The sequence below is a fragment of the Pollachius pollachius genome (assembly GCF_949987615.1).
Source record: "Pollachius pollachius genome assembly, chromosome: 15".
NCBI classification, from domain to species: Eukaryota; Metazoa; Chordata; class Actinopteri; order Gadiformes; family Gadidae; genus Pollachius; species Pollachius pollachius.
Window position 1 is genome coordinate 5,937,933 of NC_136948.1, and position 17,926 is coordinate 5,955,858.

The window sequence follows — 17,926 nt, forward strand, 5'->3', positions numbered from 1 at the left end:
CCATAATATACACACGTTCATATACACAACACATGAACACTAATGGTATACATTCATACATAGATTCACACTAATGGTATGCCATAATATTCACACGTTCATATACACAACACATAAATAGTAATGGTATACATTCATACATACATTCACACTAATGGTATACCATAATATACACACGTTCATATACACAACACATAAACACTAATGGTATACATTCATACATAGATTCACACTAATGGTATACCATAATATACACACGTCCAATACACAACACATACACACTAATGGTATACCATAATATACACACGTCCGATACACAACACATAAACACTAATGGTATACATTCATATGCACACGCTCAGATACACACTAAAGGTACACATTCATATATGCAGTAGAACTTGCAGAGGGGAGGAGCCAGATGTGGAGGAGGAGCTTCAGAGGTTACCTGTCTATGAGCAGCGACAGCAGCTCCTGGGGCTTGCAAAAGGAGCGGTACGTGGTGAGGAAGGTTCGCACGAAGTTGGGGTCTGGAGAGGGATCAGAAAAAACCTTCAACGCCGGGCCTGAGCAGCGGGGACAGAATACAGCGCTCCCCGGGTAACACACACCGACTGGGGTAGGACTTCATGGCATACGTATACAGCTTATGGTACTAATCATCCCTGTGCAGAATATATATATATATATATATAAATAAACATACACAGTATGCAGACAGGCTGTGCTAGTACTAATCAGAACACATACATACCTACAGCAAGAGGTCTGTCCTTACCAGAACCAATGAGTACAGATTGTTGTAGCAATCTCACGAGTGTACCTACTGAATGTACAGGGGGTAGCAGCACACCGCTCACTAGCGTACCTGTGGCAGGTGAGACCCCCTACGAGCATGGCAGGTGAGCCCCTCTACGGGGGGCTCACCTGACGACCCGCCTCCATACGCACAGGAAGCAGCCGGAGCACTCACCGGCCTACCTGTGGCAGGTGAGCCCCTCCCTGCGGGCGCAGCAGGCGAGCCCGTACAGCCAGGAAGCGGCCGGAGCACTCACCGGCGTACATGTGGTAGGTGAGCCTCTCGATGAGCTTGACCACCGTGCCCCCCTTGATGATGGGGATGCCCGTCTTGCTCTGCACGCGGTCCTCGAACACGATGTTCTCCTCCGAGTCCTGCACGGCGAAGCGGTACACCTCGGGCGCGGGCAGGCGCAGCGGCTGCGTCTGCTCCTCGTGCTGCAGCACCGAGTCCAGCATGCGGTCCAGCGTGGAGCGGTACTGCAGCGTGACCAGCGCCGCCATCCACGCCGCCTTCTCCTCCGCCGTGCGCGCGCAGAACACGGCGATGTTCTCGTCCTTGCCCACCAGCTCGAAGGCGTGCCGCAGCTCCGAGGCCGCGTCGCCGTCGGCGATGCGGATCTTGCGCAGCACAAACTTCTCCTTCAGGCGGTACTCGGCGCCGCTGCCCGAGCCGGGCAGCCGCGAGCTCTGGTTGGCCTTGCAGCTGATCATCAGCCCGTCGAACAGGAAGTTGTGGCGCTCGTGCTTGGCGCCGGCGCGCAGCAGCGGGCCCTCCAGGATGAACTCGCTGCAGCACTGGCCGATGTCCTTGCCCTCCCAGCCGTCGATGCTCTTCTGGATCTCGTTCATGCGCTTGATGGCCAGCTGCTTGCTGCGCACCTGCCGGCTGTACAGGCGGTACATGGGCTCCCTGTGGGGGGGGCACAAAGGGGGGGGGTCAGTTCAACCACCACACGCAGCCCAGGGCTGCAGGGACCGACATCAGCGTGGTGTGTTCAACTACCGATCATTATTATAGTCTATTCATCTAACAATTATTTATATATCGTTGGGTCATCTAAACAGTATTGATAAAGTCTACTAATTGAATCATTATTTATATAGTCTATTAATCCAAAGATTTTTTATATAGTCAATAATCTAATGATTATTTATAGTCTATTAATGGAATGATTATTTGATATCTTCTATTAATCTAACGATTATTTATAGTCTATAAATCAAACCATTATTTATATATATTATTAATCTAACCATTATTTATATAGTCGATTCATCCAACCTTTATTTGTCTTTTTTTGTTTGTTGGCTGTCGAATAATCTGCAGATATTTTATAGATTGATTCGATAATCATTGAGTCTCTTAAAGTTCATAAATAATAGCGAACGCTCTCACAAGTTAAAGTGTGCTTGCTTTACATGACAACCGGCCAAGGAAAACTAAACTAGTCTTTTAATATTGATCCATGAAACCCATATTTGAATTTAAATGCAAAATTAAGCAGCAAATAATAACTACAAAACGATTATCAAAATTTGAATAGAATGAGTTTGTCGGTTGACCAATCGATGAATTGCCTGCTCATTGTAGCCCGACTGGCAACACAGCGGCTAGGCATGGAAATGGTTCCCAACATCCAGACACACTCCAAGAGACAGACGGCAGTAAAACCGAGACATTCCAGCTCAGGCTGGCTGCTTCCCATCGTGATTACACTGGTGAAGTCACCAGCAGCGTGCCGCCACGACCAGCCGCACAGACTAGACTGGGAATTATTTGTGGTGTGCGTCCGTGCATTTGTGTGTGCGTGCGTGTGACTACATACATCTCTGTGTCTGTGTGTGCATGCATGACCGCGTATCTGCATGCATGCGTAGCTGTGTTTCTGCATGAATGTGTGCGTTTGTCTGTGCATGCTCGTTTCAGCTGCCATGCTTGAACGTTTGCCTGCGTGCCCACACTCGTTTACATGTGCCTCGGTTTGTGCGTGTGTATGTGTGCGTGTCTGTGTGTGTGTGTGACTGTGCATGTGAGAATGTGTGTGTTTGACTGTGTGTGTGTGTGTGTGACTGTGTATGTGTCTGTGAGAATGTGTGTGTTTGACTGTGTGTGTGTGTGTGTGTGTGTGTGTGTGTGACAGTGCTTGTGTGACTGTGTGCGTGTGACTTGTTTTGACTGTGCCTTTGGCGTACCCTGGCTTGCGGCGGGGCTGGTGTTTGGTGTAGATGCGCTCCACGCTGCACTGCAGGTTCAGCAGAGCGGTGATGGCCTGCTTCAGACACTCCCGGTCGTCCTGGTCCTCACTGTGCTCCTGCAGTTGCTGTGGAAACCGAGGAGGGGGAGGAGGAGGGGAACAGGCACTTTGATGGGTGGATTGATTTTATTTAAAAATTGAAAGTATTTTTAGTTTTTAAATATTAGTTTACTTAAGAGTTGTTTAGCACGTGCTCTTATCAAACGAGAGAAACTATTCTTTGCTGCTACAGTGATTGCTCGGGGAGGCCTACAGGTAGACTGGGGACACTGGGATCCCAGCCCAGAACCGTCGGGCTTGGATTCCAACTCCTTAACCACTAGACTATTCTTTGAGACTGCAATCATAACAAAATGCTGGTTAAATAAACTGTCTCCCAGCAGTGGGGAATGCAGAACTTGAATGTGGCTGTGTTGCAATGTGGGTTGAACCCAGTGTTGCAGTTGTTTTCAGTTCTAGTCTTACACACGCTGAGGTCGTTTGGAGACACTGGTGGCTGGTGGCAGGAGGCCCAGCCAAACCTGGAACCACACAGGAAGTGGACGAACATGGCACCACCCTCCTGCCACGTTACCATGGAGACAGACTCTCCGACTGTGGCCGGCCATTGGTAGGTAATCGTAGCAAGTAATGACTACATACACATTGGGTGAGACGGATGGTGGAGCGAGATCTATGCTGAGTGTGTGAGTGCGGGAGTGAGTGAGTGAGTGTGAGAGAGTGAGTACTGTGGTGAGGGAGTGAGTGAGTGCGAGAGTGAGTGAGTGTGAGAGAGTGAGTACTGTGGTGAGGGAGTGAGTGAGTGTGAGAGTGAGTCAGTGTGAGAGTCAGTACTGTAGTGAGTGAGTGAGTGAGTGTAACAGTGAGTAAGTATTGTGGCGAGAGAGTGAGTGTGAGAGAGTGAGTGTGAGAGAGTGAGTGAGGGGCATTACCTGCAGCAGTTCAAAGTAGTGCATACAGTGGTAGACTGGGACCATCATGAGCTGGGGTAGGACGTACTGGACGGCCTCCTTGAAGCCTTCTGCAATGGACTGCACACACACACACACACACACACACACACACATTATCAAAGCTTTACTTATAAGTATCTTTAGCTTGCCCATCATCCCAACTCTGTGTGACACAAAAGCAGGGGAACAAACTGACAATGCGGTCACTGATCTGACCAGGCCAATAACAATACAGAAAGAAACACACGTCGCTGTGTGGGGATATTAATGACAGGTCTTGCAGATGACATCACACAGTGGTGACATCATGGCCCTGAGGACGGCTGAGGGGGTTATGTTTTTAACAGGAGGCAAGACAAAGGTGATTCTGAAACCACACTACAACTGACACCGTTATCAAGGTGTGTGTGTGTGTGTGTGTGTGTGTGTGTGTGTGTGTGTGTGTGTGTGTGTGTGTGTGTGTGTGTGTGTGTGTGTGTGTGTGTGTGTGTGTGTGTGTGTGTGTGTGTGTGTGTGTGTGTGTGTGCGCGCGCGCGCGCACACACACAGCCATGAATACAGGCAAGCACACAAACCTAAAGGCTGCAGGGTGAGCATAACCGTATGGTCCATCTGTGTGCCTGCATGTGTTCGGACGCAAGTGTGCATGAGTGCGTGTTTTGTAGGGCAGCAAAGGTAACTGGAGAGTGAGGGGTTTGACTGGTGTGCGTGTGTGATGACACAGAGGGGGGCTGGGGGAGGAGGGGGTTGACAGAGTATCCGTTTGAATGCCATGTTCCCTGACAGATGAGTCAGAATCAATACTGTAGTACTCAGGCCGTTGTCTGCAGACAGCCAGGAGGGGCGAGAGACCATGGAGAGAGCGGGTCAGAATGAAAGAAAAAGAGAGAGAAAGATCGAGAGAGTACCGGAGGGAGATAGGGAGGGAGGGAGAGAGAGAGCGAGAGCGAGAGAGAAACTGAGCGGATGACGGTGTCCTGTTTTTTTTGGTGCTTTAGGGCAGTTTTAGAAAAATCTAAATTTAGGCAAGGATCAATGTGTGTCTGTGTGTGTGCCTGTATGTGCGTGTCTGTCTGTGTGGGCCTGCATGCTTTTGGTTATGAAAACCTTCACTCCCGATTCCATGTGCTGCTACCCCTTTCCTGTCTGCAGTCATGGTGGCTGTGTTACACTGAATCTATGCGTGTTACACTGAATCTAGGCGTGTTACACTGAATCTATGTGTGTAACCCTGAATCTATGCGCGTTACCCTGAATCTATGCTGTTACACTGAATCTACGCAGAGCTCTGATCAATGCTGCTGCAGTTCCAGTTATACATGTTCTTATGGATTAGGGCTCAGAGGAGGGAGATTCACCAACTAGAAACAACATGCTAGGATTCTACAGAAATGCAACACAAGGCGTTACTTTTGGTAGCCTGCCAGCATGTCGTTTCTATGTGACGCTCAACACAACTACATCGCAAACAAGATGCTACAAAGATGCTAATAAACAGAGGACCGCGCGCACACACACACACACACACACACCCTAAAGGAACATAAAGGCGATGTGGCTGTAGTTCTATTTTTAAAGCCTTATGGTATTCTCTCTTACACACACACACACACACACACACACACACACACACACACACACACACACACACACAAGGAGGAAAGTAAACAAGATGGAGAGATAGTTAAGAGTGAAATGGAATGAGGGAGACAAAATAAATAAATTCAGAGGGTGAAGGTGAGACAGAAAGAGACAGACCGAGAGAGAGAGAGAGAGAGAGAGAGAGAGAGAGAGAGAGAGAGAGAGAGAGAGAGAGAGAGAGAGAGAGACAGAGAAAGATAAGGACAGAGACAGGTAAAGACAGAGACAGAGAGACAGACACAGACGGAGAAAAGACACAGAGAAAATATTCAGCATAAGGAAGAGGGCCAGGACAGATGAAATGCGAACATGGAGCGATGGATGAAAAGCCTTCCAGAGAATGGTTACATCACAGCTCTGGTTTACAGGTAGCCGCTGTCACTCACCCTCCAACCAACCAAACATGGCTCATTTTACCATCACTACCACCACTACTAAAATTAGACGAATTACATAACAAGCTTAGCTTCCAACCGACTGAAAGACATGACTCACTGGAGTGGCCTTAATACTTTAATAAACCAAAACGCCGGACCGCTATAAATACCCACGAGCGGCCACAGTGACAAACAAACACCTCTCAGCAGGAGTGCTCCCGCTGGGGGGAATTCAATGGCGTTCCTGTGAGGAATGTCGAAGTAAAACACGGACCAGCCGGCGTGGAGCGGAGCGTGTTCGGAGCCCGGAGCCCGGGAGGCGGACGTGTCGGGACCAGCCCCCTCGGAAGCACGGCGCATTCCTGCCGCCGCCGAGGTTCACTTCAAACTAGCGCCGGGGAACAGACGAGCCAGACTGCGGGTTTACCCCCGGGCAGGCTCCTAACTCACGTCCAACAAAGGGGGTTTGTTCTGCCGGCTGTGCTCGGTTTTTGTTTTTGGCTGGCTCCAGCTCCTCTCACCACGGCGAGACGCTCTGGACCGTTCCGGAGTCGTCAGCGGACGTTTTGAGCCGCCCGCGACTCAGCACGAGGTCAGGGAAAGGTCATTTATTTAGAAGGTCTGGGGGAGGCTCGGGCCTGCCAGAGGAGGAAGGGGGGGGGGGGGGGGGGGGGTCGTACCTGGAAGTAGAGTCCCACGGTGGGGCGGGACATCAAGCTGTTGAAGTGCTCGTGGAAATTCTTGTTCAGGATGTCCTGGGAGAGGGTCTCGTAGGGATCAAAGGCCTGCTCCTACACGCACAAACACACACACACGTCAGAGACACTTCCTGCTACCCAGGGGGCCGGATCCGGCAGCACACCTCTGAGGAGGCTCCGCTGAATAAAGTCAGCCACACCGAAACGTAAAGTGTAGAGAACGGTAAATAGATTGCAAGCCGTTTTGAAAATCTGCTTCTTAATCACACTCACACCTGGTGGTATAATATAAACAACAGTACAAAACGGGTTAATAATAGTGTACCTTCTGGTATGCTACCAGGCGTGTTTATTGTACCGCAAAAATTGTCAGTCACTGATTAGTTAATACCACCGCCTCGATGACAGATCAGCACGTATTGTTCTCGGCACCCGAATGTTATTTCAGCGAAACTGCAAGCAGGCCCACAGTAATAGCAAGCCAACAGCCCGGTAAAGCCGAGCTTTGTAGCAAGCCTCTGTAGCGGTTACAAAATTGTAACCTTGCGTCGAGGCGACGCAGCAGCATGGGCTGTGATTGGTCCGCTCACTAAAACCCGCCGTGGAACCAAAACCGGTTCACTACTGCGTCGAAGCGTCTGCGCGCGTCATTGCGTTGCGTCGACGTGGAACCATAACTGAGCCTTAAGTCGACGCCGCTAGCCTGCTAACGGCGCTAGATTCAGCGGCGGCGGCGGCGTCCGGACGTACTTCGGCCAGGTCCTCGAAGCAGCTGCCCACAAGGGGGTGGGGACTGCCGTCGGCCGTCATCTCCACCGCATCCTCGATCAGGCCCAGCAGCTTCACCGTCAGCTCGTGGATGTCCAGGATGTTGCTGAAGATCACCTCCACGTCCTGCACGCGCACAAAAAACAACCACATTGAGACATCGGGAGACGGGGCTACAGACGTTCATTCCTCTCCTCTTTTTTTGTATATTTATTTTTAAGATTTTATTTTTGCATTTTCTATGCTCGTTTAACGAGTGAGATAGAGAGGTAGGTATGGGAGAGGAAAAGGGAGATAGAGGGGAGGACATGCAGCGAAGGACCAGAACCCGGGTCGCTGCGATCAGGACCGAGCCTTAATAGTACACGCCCTTCCCGGTGAGCCACCTTCATTCATCTTCGTTGGAAGTTAATCACGGTGGCACCGTGGCCCGTTATCTATTGCTGAGGTTCCTTGATTCCCACTGGTCCATCAAACCGCTAACCCTGGCCGTATCAAGGCCATGCTTTACCCGTTACATACATACTACATACACGGGGCCGGTTGCTTCGGGTGGTGTTGACAAACAGGCCGGCGTTGCCACAGCAACATAACCCATTTGTATTCTACCGCATTAGCTTAGCACTCTGTTTGCCTACTGTGCAGGTAAGAGCTGTGTGTGTTTTAGCCCGTTAGCTTAGCACTCTGTTTGCCTACTGTGCAGGTAAGAGCTGTGTGTGTTTTAGCCCGTTAGCTTGGCACTCTGTTTGCCTACTGCGCAGGCAAGAGGTGTGTGACTGTGTGTGGAGAGTTGAATGTCGAACAGGGCGTGACCGAGTGGGGGGGGGGGGGGGGGAGAAACATGCAGACTCAGCAAATCATTCTCTGGATGATTTACAAAAAAAGATTTCGAGTTTCAATTTGACAGCAGGCTCCGGTCGTCTCTGGGCTTGAGGGGAATCAGTCACAGCCATGAGAAAGTAGGCACTGCCGACGCTCTCTCCCCCCCCCCTCCCCCTGACATCCACCCCAGTGATTATTGGCTGGGCTTTGGTATGAGCGTCAGTTCCTGTCATTATTTGACGATAATGGCGGGCTTCCTTGACATCTCGAGCACCCTGAAGTCGTGCAGGATCAGGCCGCGTTGCGCCAGACATGAGTGAGGTTATTTTGGCCGGGGGCTGCGGATTCCCGGTCCCCGTCTCGACCTAATTATGTGTTCAGCGTTTCCCAAGGGCTGCTGCTCACCCAAAAGGCTGCAGCAGAATTACCCAACCCCGAAATATGCACCAAACCACAGAGGCTCATAAACCTTTCCTTTCATTCCTCCTCGCCCCCCCCCCCACCCCCCCCCCCTTCCCCACGCTAATGGGAGAGCCACCTAGCATGTTCGCTCTGGTTGTACTTTCCCAGCCCCCTGCATTGCTCTTTAATGCACACACTTTGTGTATTTACTTGATGGTCAGGAGGGAACTGAGGCAGTTTAACAATCTAAGCATTAGTCGGTGTTCACAGTGTGCTAACATTTTTTTCCCAGTGCAAGGGAGTCCTCTGCACTCAACATGAGCATTTGCTGAATCCTGCTATGACAGCCTATATACACACTGGCAAAGAAAATCATCATTAACTACATTTTGCCATTGAGCAGGCGCTTAGACTGTATAAACATGTAATCAGGTTCAACCTCCTTTAGACAGACTGCAGACATCGGGGATCAAACCCAGAACCTTTTGGCCAGGAGTCAAACATTCCATTCAGTACACCGTCCCGCCTTTCCAAGTGATAAGTTCGTTACATAACCTAACTCTGGGTCTCTACTTATTAATAAAAGGTTCCTGGCCTGCCGATGAGAATGAGTTCACAACCGGCACTCTGCATGCGCTTCGTAGCAGCCTCACAACATGTACCCTCAAAGGGCTGCAGCATTGAGCAGGCTCAGGTTCCCAGACCGCCTAAGAGGATGGTCGTCTGTTGGCACAGTGAGCGTAGCATGCTAGGCTGCAGTGTAGCGAGGGAGCTCAGAGAGTCAAGTCTAATCTCTGAATGTTCTTAAGAGTGGCTTTAGCTTTGAATGGACTTGTCAGCGGCCACGGGGAGCCGTTAAGAGAACTGGTTTGTTTCTTTATCATATCTGAGTTTGCTGTCAGGTGGTAATTGCCCTAGTTCCTTATTTAACGTGACATAACGAAACAGGCTCACGCTGTAATCTCCTGTTGCCTATTGCAGCCTATTGCAACCTGGTGACCACATAAGGCCTTTTTGTCCTTTTTTAGGTTTTATCGTTTTTGTTATAGGGTGAGATAGAGAGGAAGGTATGGTAGATAGTAGGGGTGTGAACGGTTACAAAAAAGTGAAAATGGTTACTAACCCTATTCTTCAAAACGAGAGATGGTAAATTGTGAAAAATGAATTCAACTGTAATCAGACTTGGTTATATGCTATAGACCCTAGAGTATCTGTGGTATAAAGGCTTGGACGAATTTCGAATTATAAATATGTAAATTTTATGTTGAAAGTATGGACCGTCGCGATTCCCATTGAAACGAATGGCGCGGTGATTATTATTATTTTTTTTCCGGTTTTCGTTTACTGATTTTTCCTAAACGGTTATGATTTACTAACCGGTTACACGGGTACACGTGTACCCATGCACAGCCCTAGTAGATAGAGGGGAGGACATGCAGCAATGAATCCAACCCGGGTGTCTTCGATCAGGGCTGAGCCTAAGGGGTACGCGCTCTACCCGGTGAGCCACTGGGGCGCCCCACGTTTGGCTGTTTCTGTTATCCCCACAACGGCACCAACGGTGACCAGAACAACTCTAAAGGTCCAGCTCCGTCCGGCGCTCACCTGCGGCGTGAAGATCTTGTTGTTGGACAGGAAGTGGTTGCGGAACACCTTGATGATGAGGTCCAGCTCTCGGAGGTACTGCCGCTCCTCGGCTATCTCCAGCCGCACCAGGTCGTCGTAGGTCACCTCCCCCGAGGAGGAGGGCTCCTCGGTGCACTGGGACACCAGGCCGATGTCCTCCTCCTGGTCGAACATGTCCATCAGCACCTGGCCCGCGGAGAACATCAGTGGTTAATGGTAGTGCTGCACAATTTATCGAAGTGCAATCGCAATTGCAGCCTTTGCGATTGTATAACCGCAAAAAAAGTGCAAAAAAAAAATATATATATTTTCTTATATTCCATTTAGTTGTACTATTGAGAAAACCTAACAAATTTCTGCTCTGCAGAAATGCCTTTATTTAAAAAAAATATATTTTTATTATTTATTTAATCTTGTAAAATATATTATGCTAGTTTAAGTTTGTATGTTTGAGTTGAGAAATTAACATTTTAAAATGATCAGCAATCTGTGTGCATTTTCCTTGATAACCAAGCAAGTAGACTCATGACACCATTTGTTTATTATATCGCAAATCGCAATATTGTCCACAATAATCGCAATATGACTTTTTCACCAAATCGTGCAGCACTAGTTAAGGGACTGCGTTTATACAGCCAATTTTTCTAGCAAGTGGCCACTCAAAGTGCTTTACAATGTTGCCTATCGTTCATGCACACATTCACACGCCGATGGCGGTGTCAGCCACGCAAAGCAGTCAAGGTGAGGTGTCTTGCTCAAGGACACCTCGACACCCGGCGAAGAGAAGCCGGGGATCGAACTAGCAACCTTCCGGTTACCAGTCAACCCGCCCTACTTCCTGAGCTACATGCTGCCCATCACCACCAGTGTTCCAAAAGTTTTCAAAAATGCCCTTTACTGTACAAAATTATCAAAATGACGCTGAATGTACAAACCAGAAAATCAAACGTCCCAGATCTGCACTCATTCACCAAAGTCATAAACACGCAAAGGAATTTACATTTAGCAGACACTTTTATCCAAAGCGACTTATAACAGAAAAAATGATATATCGCCATCGGTACAGTAAGGATGTTGATAGAACCAAGTGCCAAGCACTAACATTTGCTAGGTTAACCCATTCCCCGTGCACAACAAAGATAGCTAGGATAAGATGCTAAACAATGCTAAGAACTCAATTTAAGTGAAAGGCCGTACAACACACGATAAGTGCGTACATCAAGTGCCAGGACGCACAACGTACAAAAAGTGCGCCAGAGGGGACTGAAGCTGCGAACAGGCGAGTGCGTAGCCACCCACCTTGTCTGCACACATGGACACCTTGATGTCCTGCTGGCTGATCTCGTAGTGCCGGATGTTGCCTACGTAGTTCCCGGCCAGCTTCAGTATGTCTGCCGAGATGTACTCCAGCACGGCCACGATGTACAGAGACACGTGGTAGTCCACCTTGTAGCCCAGCACCTCCTGGGGAGACCGAGAGGAGGAGGAGGAGGAGGAGGAGGAAGAAACATTGGATCAGATGACGGCCACGATTTGTTTTTAAGACGCACGCAGTAGAAGATGTTGATCTGTCTTCGTCTTCATTTCTTTACCGATCTCATCTCTCGTATTCCATGCATCCATTCAAGGCTGTCTGTGCTAGGGCTGTGCAATTAATCGCATTTTGATCGTGATTTAGATTTTTGATTCAAATGATCTCCAAGCTAATTTAATCAAGTATATATATATGCTTTTGTATATTTAATTAATTCATAATTTTTTTTAGAGAAATTGCAGAACATCTGGATACATAAATGTACATTATTTTTGATTTGAACATTTGAACAAAAATAATCGTTTGAATAATCGTTACTTCAGTATAGACCAAAATAATCTTGATCATGATTTTGGGCTGGCCTCTCAGTAGGAGGAGCTTACTCAGAACTCTCCCTAAGCACAGTCATAACATCGTCTCCGATTGGACGCTGAAGGTATCTCATGAATGACAGAGAAGTTCAAAATGGCGGCGGGGCTCACTACCTTCAATAGAGGGTGGATCTTGTCCACGGGGAGGAGCAAGGGGTTCCTCCTCTTCCGCTTCTCGATGGCCGACTGGGCGTCGGCAATGGCCCACTTATCGATGGGGTGGGGGAAGGTCTTCTGCACGCGCTCCTGGAGGAGAGGGGAGGAGCAAGAGAACTTTTACAATACATCGCTGTCAGTACAGTAAAAACTTTTTAGGCAAACTTGTAATTGCTAAGCACTCACAACTGCTAGGTTAACGATGACAATAACGAGAGAGTTAAACAAACACAAAACTCGAGTCTTAGGATTCATTCTCCGAGGTCCCCGATCGATCTGTTCTGTCCAACGACTCGCCCCTCAGCCAAACCCACTCCGCCCCGCCTGCCGCGGCCAGCAGAGGACCAGGACCACCCACCAGGAAGCAGCCAGGAAGTGCTCACCTCCACGTCCTGCACGGAGCGCGGCTGGGCCATGCAGAGCATGTTGAGCAGCTGCAGGATCAGCTCCTCGATGTGCTGCAGCGCGTCCTCCTTGGCATCCAACGTCGGGTGGACCTGCATCTGCACCTGGGGGGGGGGGAGGGGACAGGGTCATTAGGGTACATCTACACCTGGGGGGGGGGACAGGACAGGGTCACTAGTGTACATCTAAACCTGGGGGGGTTTCATTGTTGTCGTTTTTTGAAAATATTATACAAAAGTATAAATAAGAGTATAAAATAATCAAAACTTCATTCACTCTCTGTGTATAGATCAGGCTGCAGCACAACAGTCTGACAGGCTACATGAAAAAAAACATAAATGGTCCAGCAGTAAAAGATTTGTATCACGGTCCGGTACTGCTGATGGCCCCTTTCCCATCTGGGATGAATAAGAAATCACGTAATTTACCATGGGAGAAATAACAAGAAAGAACCCTTTGGTTTTTAAGGTGTGTTGTGATTGGGTCACCAAAGCCTGGGGGGCGGGTGTACCATACTCATCTGACCAATAGGCACACAGGGTTGGGGTATGATCTACTGTGAGAATGAGGCATCAGTAGGCATCAGTAGGCCCTCCCATCGCTGCCCGTCAAATCCCCCTGGATCCAACCACATTCCTCCCCAGGTGATTTAATATCCTCTCTGAGGCCTTTCCCGCTGCTAGAGCCAGATGCACATTTTGAACGGTTTGAGACCAAGAAGATGTACTTCAACCCACTTGGATATGGAGGTTCACTTCTTACTGCCGATGGCAGAGGATGCAAAGGTGGTCCGAAGGTGTCGCAATATGGGTGCTCAGAGGTTCAACGGTAGCATAAAAACGTATATTGCAGTATTACGATGTGGTGACTGCTGCCCGTACAGATACGGCCCTCAGTCGTTCCCAAAGAGTCCAATGACGGCTGACGACTCCACGTCCTTCCGTGATTCCAGATCAGTGGACGCAGACAAAAGCTCTGCTCTGTCAAACCGAAGCAGTCACTGGATCTGTTTAATTAAAAACAACGAGGACGACAAACAAAAGCCCTTTACACGCCATGAACGACGGCCCTCCCCCCAGTGAACAGACCCCTCTCAACCAACCGAACGTCAAACACCACGACGACATGAGTGAGTGACATCATGCGTCAAGCAGCGGTGGCTCTACGGTCGGATACGCAGCCCCCGCAGGGAGGCGTCGCCCGGGTTCGAGACAGGAGGCGTGGTCTTTGGCAAGGCTCACGAGTGGAAACACAAGTACTACGCCTCCTCCTCCTCTTCGTCGTATCTGCCGTCATCAGGGCTGTGCCTACTGCGTGGAATGTAGTCAGTTCGGATACTATTATAAGACTGGGAGGAGGAGAAAGGTCTGGTGGAGAGAGGCAGAGAGGAGATGCTCTTTCTCTCTCTCTTCATCTGTCCGTCTCTCTCTCTCTCTCTCAATGTCCATCTCTCATCACCACACACATACTCTCTCTATTACACACTCTTTCCCTACCACACACACACACAGACACATACCACTTTCCCTGCCTCTCTCACATAACCCCACACACACACACACACACACACACACACACACACACACACACACACACACACACACTGCACAAAAGCGCCGCTGTTCACACGCGGGTGATGGAATTACCCTGGCGTACAGTGACGGCGCGCGTTGCCGGCGGTGACAGAGCGTTGCCCCCGGCACATGGAATGCGAGCGCGGCAGTTGAAAGGTCGCGGCGGCGCGCAGAGCATTCTTATGCTCTGACCGAAGAGTTTCACCGCACTGACGGACAGGATGTGCAGCGCACGTGCTCACAGACGCACACACACACACACACACACACACACACACACACCTACCTTTTGGTTTATATGGAATGAGTTAAAACGGTTACAACCCAGAACGCTTTATGAAACATGGCCAAGTGTGTTTGCAATGGAGAAGTCAAATCAACCAAAAAAGTAGTTTTTCTTTTCTGAAGACAACTAGGAAGGAGATGGCAACTCTTCAAGGGCCAACGGTGATCGTTACAGTTTTGTTGTGGAACGAACACACACACACACACACACACACACAAAGAGGTGGAAAAGGAGGCATAAAGAACCAATAATAGATATCAAAGCAGAAGTGTGACCCGGGGCCGGTGGCCCGAAGGGGCCCGGTGCGGACAACATTCCTCCTGACAGCAGGGGGGGGGGGGTGAGTCACCGCCGACAGAAACCAAGGGGATTTCCTGCAGCTCGTCCAGCGTGCTCACCGCCTACCTCGACCGCCCAAACCCAAGCGGCTCTCCGGGACGCTAACTGGCTAGCTCTCTCTGTCAGGGACAGGGACACCGACTGATCTGTAGAGTGAGTCACTACGCACACACGTCTGTGTACGTGTGTGTACCAAAATAGGATGGGAAGACCCTTAAAATGTGTGTTTTGTGCAAATGACTAGTACTTCTTCTGGCAGGTTGTTTCTGTGTTGAAGTACATTATCCAACTGTATTTCCGTCCTAGTTTCGGCCATATTCATTGTGTTTAACATCTTCTAAGAATAATTTGGTTCCAATCAAATAATTTCCCCAGCAGTACAAGGCAAAGAGACACACTGGCGGATTAAAAGTGACATTATACGCAGACCTAATTAAAACGTCAAAGTCCTTCCTCAAATTACGATTCTGAAAGGTGTTGGGACAGGGAGGGTCTAAATTGAGGGCTGAGGAGAAGCCAGGCCCGTCCTCTTGTGACAGTAAGCTATATTTACAGCGTCGCTGCAACCTGATCCCAGCGGCTGACGGACGCACAGCCTAATGCTAATGCTTAAGCTACCGGGAGCTAGCAGACCACAACACTTCCTTGTAGCCGAGGAGATCCTTTACAGAGTGGCGGGGGGGAGAGATGGAGGGAATTGGTTCCTTCCCATTCCAAACCGTGACCCCAGTTTCCTAGGTCAGAAGCTTCTTGCAACCCCGACTTCTAACATTGATGTGCATCATGATGTGACCCACATGTGCCCTGTGGTTTCAACACCTCGTTGAAGTAGCGTTTTTGGGGTGGTCTGCTCGTGGTAATGAATCATTACGCAAGGAGCACCCTCTACTCTTCAAAACGGTTTTAATAAAAAAAATACATAGTTGTATATATCTCAGCATCGAAGTCTGCCACTTCCCATGGCCCCACATGCCTGCTGTCAGGTTGGGTAACAAACTGACCGCCCCGATGTACCTTTTTAAAAGGAAGTGTGGGCATAAGCTGTTGAATTGCGGTCGAACGCAGCGATTTGGACAGATCCCAGTATTCACTGCGGTGCGCCTGCAGGGAGTAAGTCCTCCTCACTGAGATGAGGAGGCCATCTTTAAAGTTCAGACCGATTTCAATAAGATTACAGTTTGATAGGCAGCAGTGAAATGGGGGACACGTTTGAGAGGTTCTGCTTCCACTGCAGTGATCAAAGCATGTTTTTCTCCGTCCAAACATGCCCATTTAGTTTTGGTTTGGGTGACATCAGGCTGTAAGGATAGAGAGGACAGGCCTTCTGTTCTTAACGCCACCATGAGAGAGTGGTGGAGGTTTAGGTCCATAGTCATATACAGTGAATTCCCTCTCCTGTGATAAGGCCATTGGAAATAGTGATAAGGTACGAGCTTCGCTAACGCAGGTCATACCGATCACACATGCCTGCCGTCTGATTGGACGTACAGATACTACATATCACTTCATCGAATACCGCGAATCATCGCGGTACTGGTACTGCGCGTATGAGGATCATAAGTACAGTAGACGGAGACCAGATAACAGAAACTATAACAACAGTAATAGTAGAAGTAAGTCTCTTCCTGATAGGCATGGAGGAAAAAGTGCATCATCACTTCCTCTTTGGCACTAGGACTTCCTGACCAGCTATCCAGTGTTGCATATAGGGGTCAACTGAGGTGACGGGGAGCATTTTAACAGCAGCAGCAGCAGCAGCACAAATGAGGGTTCAACCATAAACACGTTCTTCATTTAAAACATGACCACATCAGAGTTGATCAGTACATTACTAATGAGCCATTTAGGAGTCGCATTATTCCAAAGAGATTTTGTTCAAGGACCAAGTAAGGGGTAAAGTTTTCATGCTCAAGGAAGCCTACAGGAAGTTAACGAACTTCGGGGATCGAGCCCATTTCAGCTTGGCTCGGAGACAAACTAACTCCCCCACAACACTAAACTGTTAGATGGTTTGGTGTATCTACACATACAGTAGATCAGTGTCATCATTTCTACAACACCAGAGGACGACAACGAATACAGTGTTACACGGTACACACCGTCTGTACGGAAAGCACCCGGTTTTGTTCTCTTTCGGTGGATGGTGTGGTTTGAGTCCTGAGTTTCTGTCTCAGAGCATCCCCTGCCCCAAATGTCACCCGTCTCTGGGACAGGTGTTAGCATGCCCAGTCCCGAGCGTCCCGTGTCCCAGAGTTGATGCTCCAGAAGTCCCAGGTTTCACCTGTCCCAAAGGTCGAAAGGTGTCCCTTGTCCCAAATGTACAAAGTGTCCCCTGTCCCACAGGTGTCACCTGACCCAAATGTCCCAGGTGTCACCTGTCTCTGGAACAGAGCATGACCTCCGGGCTGTAAAGCCAGTGGTGGCTCCCAGAGGGTGGCTATGCAGAACAGTGGCCCAGATGCGTCTTGATCGTGTGTAAGACAAGCCGGCATCATGTGGATCCCTGGACGCCATGTCTGAGCGGCTCGGGTTCGACGCAGGGCTCCATTAAGGAGGAGGTCTGGTGCACAGGGAGTCCCAGGGAGCCAACACACACACACACACACACACACTCACACACTTTATTTGGAAACCCAATATGTCTCCAATAAAACTCGTATCACAGTGATGAATCAGGACGAACCACCAGGTGAAAGGTTGATCATAACACATCATGCAAATCATGTCTGCTTCATGAATGGCCATACTGCATTGAGTGGCATGTACTGTGTGTAGCTAGTTCACAGACAGACTATGGTGCTATAGCACTTAAAGCATCCATTAATGATACGTATGTCAACATGTCTCTGCGGGCTCCGCCATGTTTAATGTGTGGAACACGTGGTCTGTATGGAGACTACTACTGTACAGAGCACTAC

The 17,926-nt window shown here is 49.2% G+C and overlaps 1 protein-coding gene across 1 annotated transcript in view; it reads right to left on the minus strand.

Annotated features, from left to right (window-relative positions):
• The window catches only part of sos2 (son of sevenless homolog 2), a 38,327-nt gene that overhangs the window by 13,882 nt on the left and 6,519 nt on the right, over positions 1 to 17,926 (minus strand). Inside the window, exons 2-11 of the mRNA XM_079752796.1 lie at positions 12,788 to 12,913; positions 12,363 to 12,494; positions 11,643 to 11,807; positions 10,323 to 10,529; positions 7,476 to 7,619; positions 6,708 to 6,818; positions 3,989 to 4,087; positions 2,995 to 3,122; positions 1,056 to 1,711; positions 449 to 530 (exon numbers count right to left, since the gene is read on the minus strand). Of these exons, the coding sequence (XP_079608922.1) occupies positions 449 to 530; positions 1,056 to 1,711; positions 2,995 to 3,122; positions 3,989 to 4,087; positions 6,708 to 6,818; positions 7,476 to 7,619; positions 10,323 to 10,529; positions 11,643 to 11,807; positions 12,363 to 12,494; positions 12,788 to 12,913 (1,850 nt within the window). The remainder of the gene's footprint in view (positions 1 to 448; positions 531 to 1,055; positions 1,712 to 2,994; positions 3,123 to 3,988; positions 4,088 to 6,707; positions 6,819 to 7,475; positions 7,620 to 10,322; positions 10,530 to 11,642; positions 11,808 to 12,362; positions 12,495 to 12,787; positions 12,914 to 17,926) is intronic.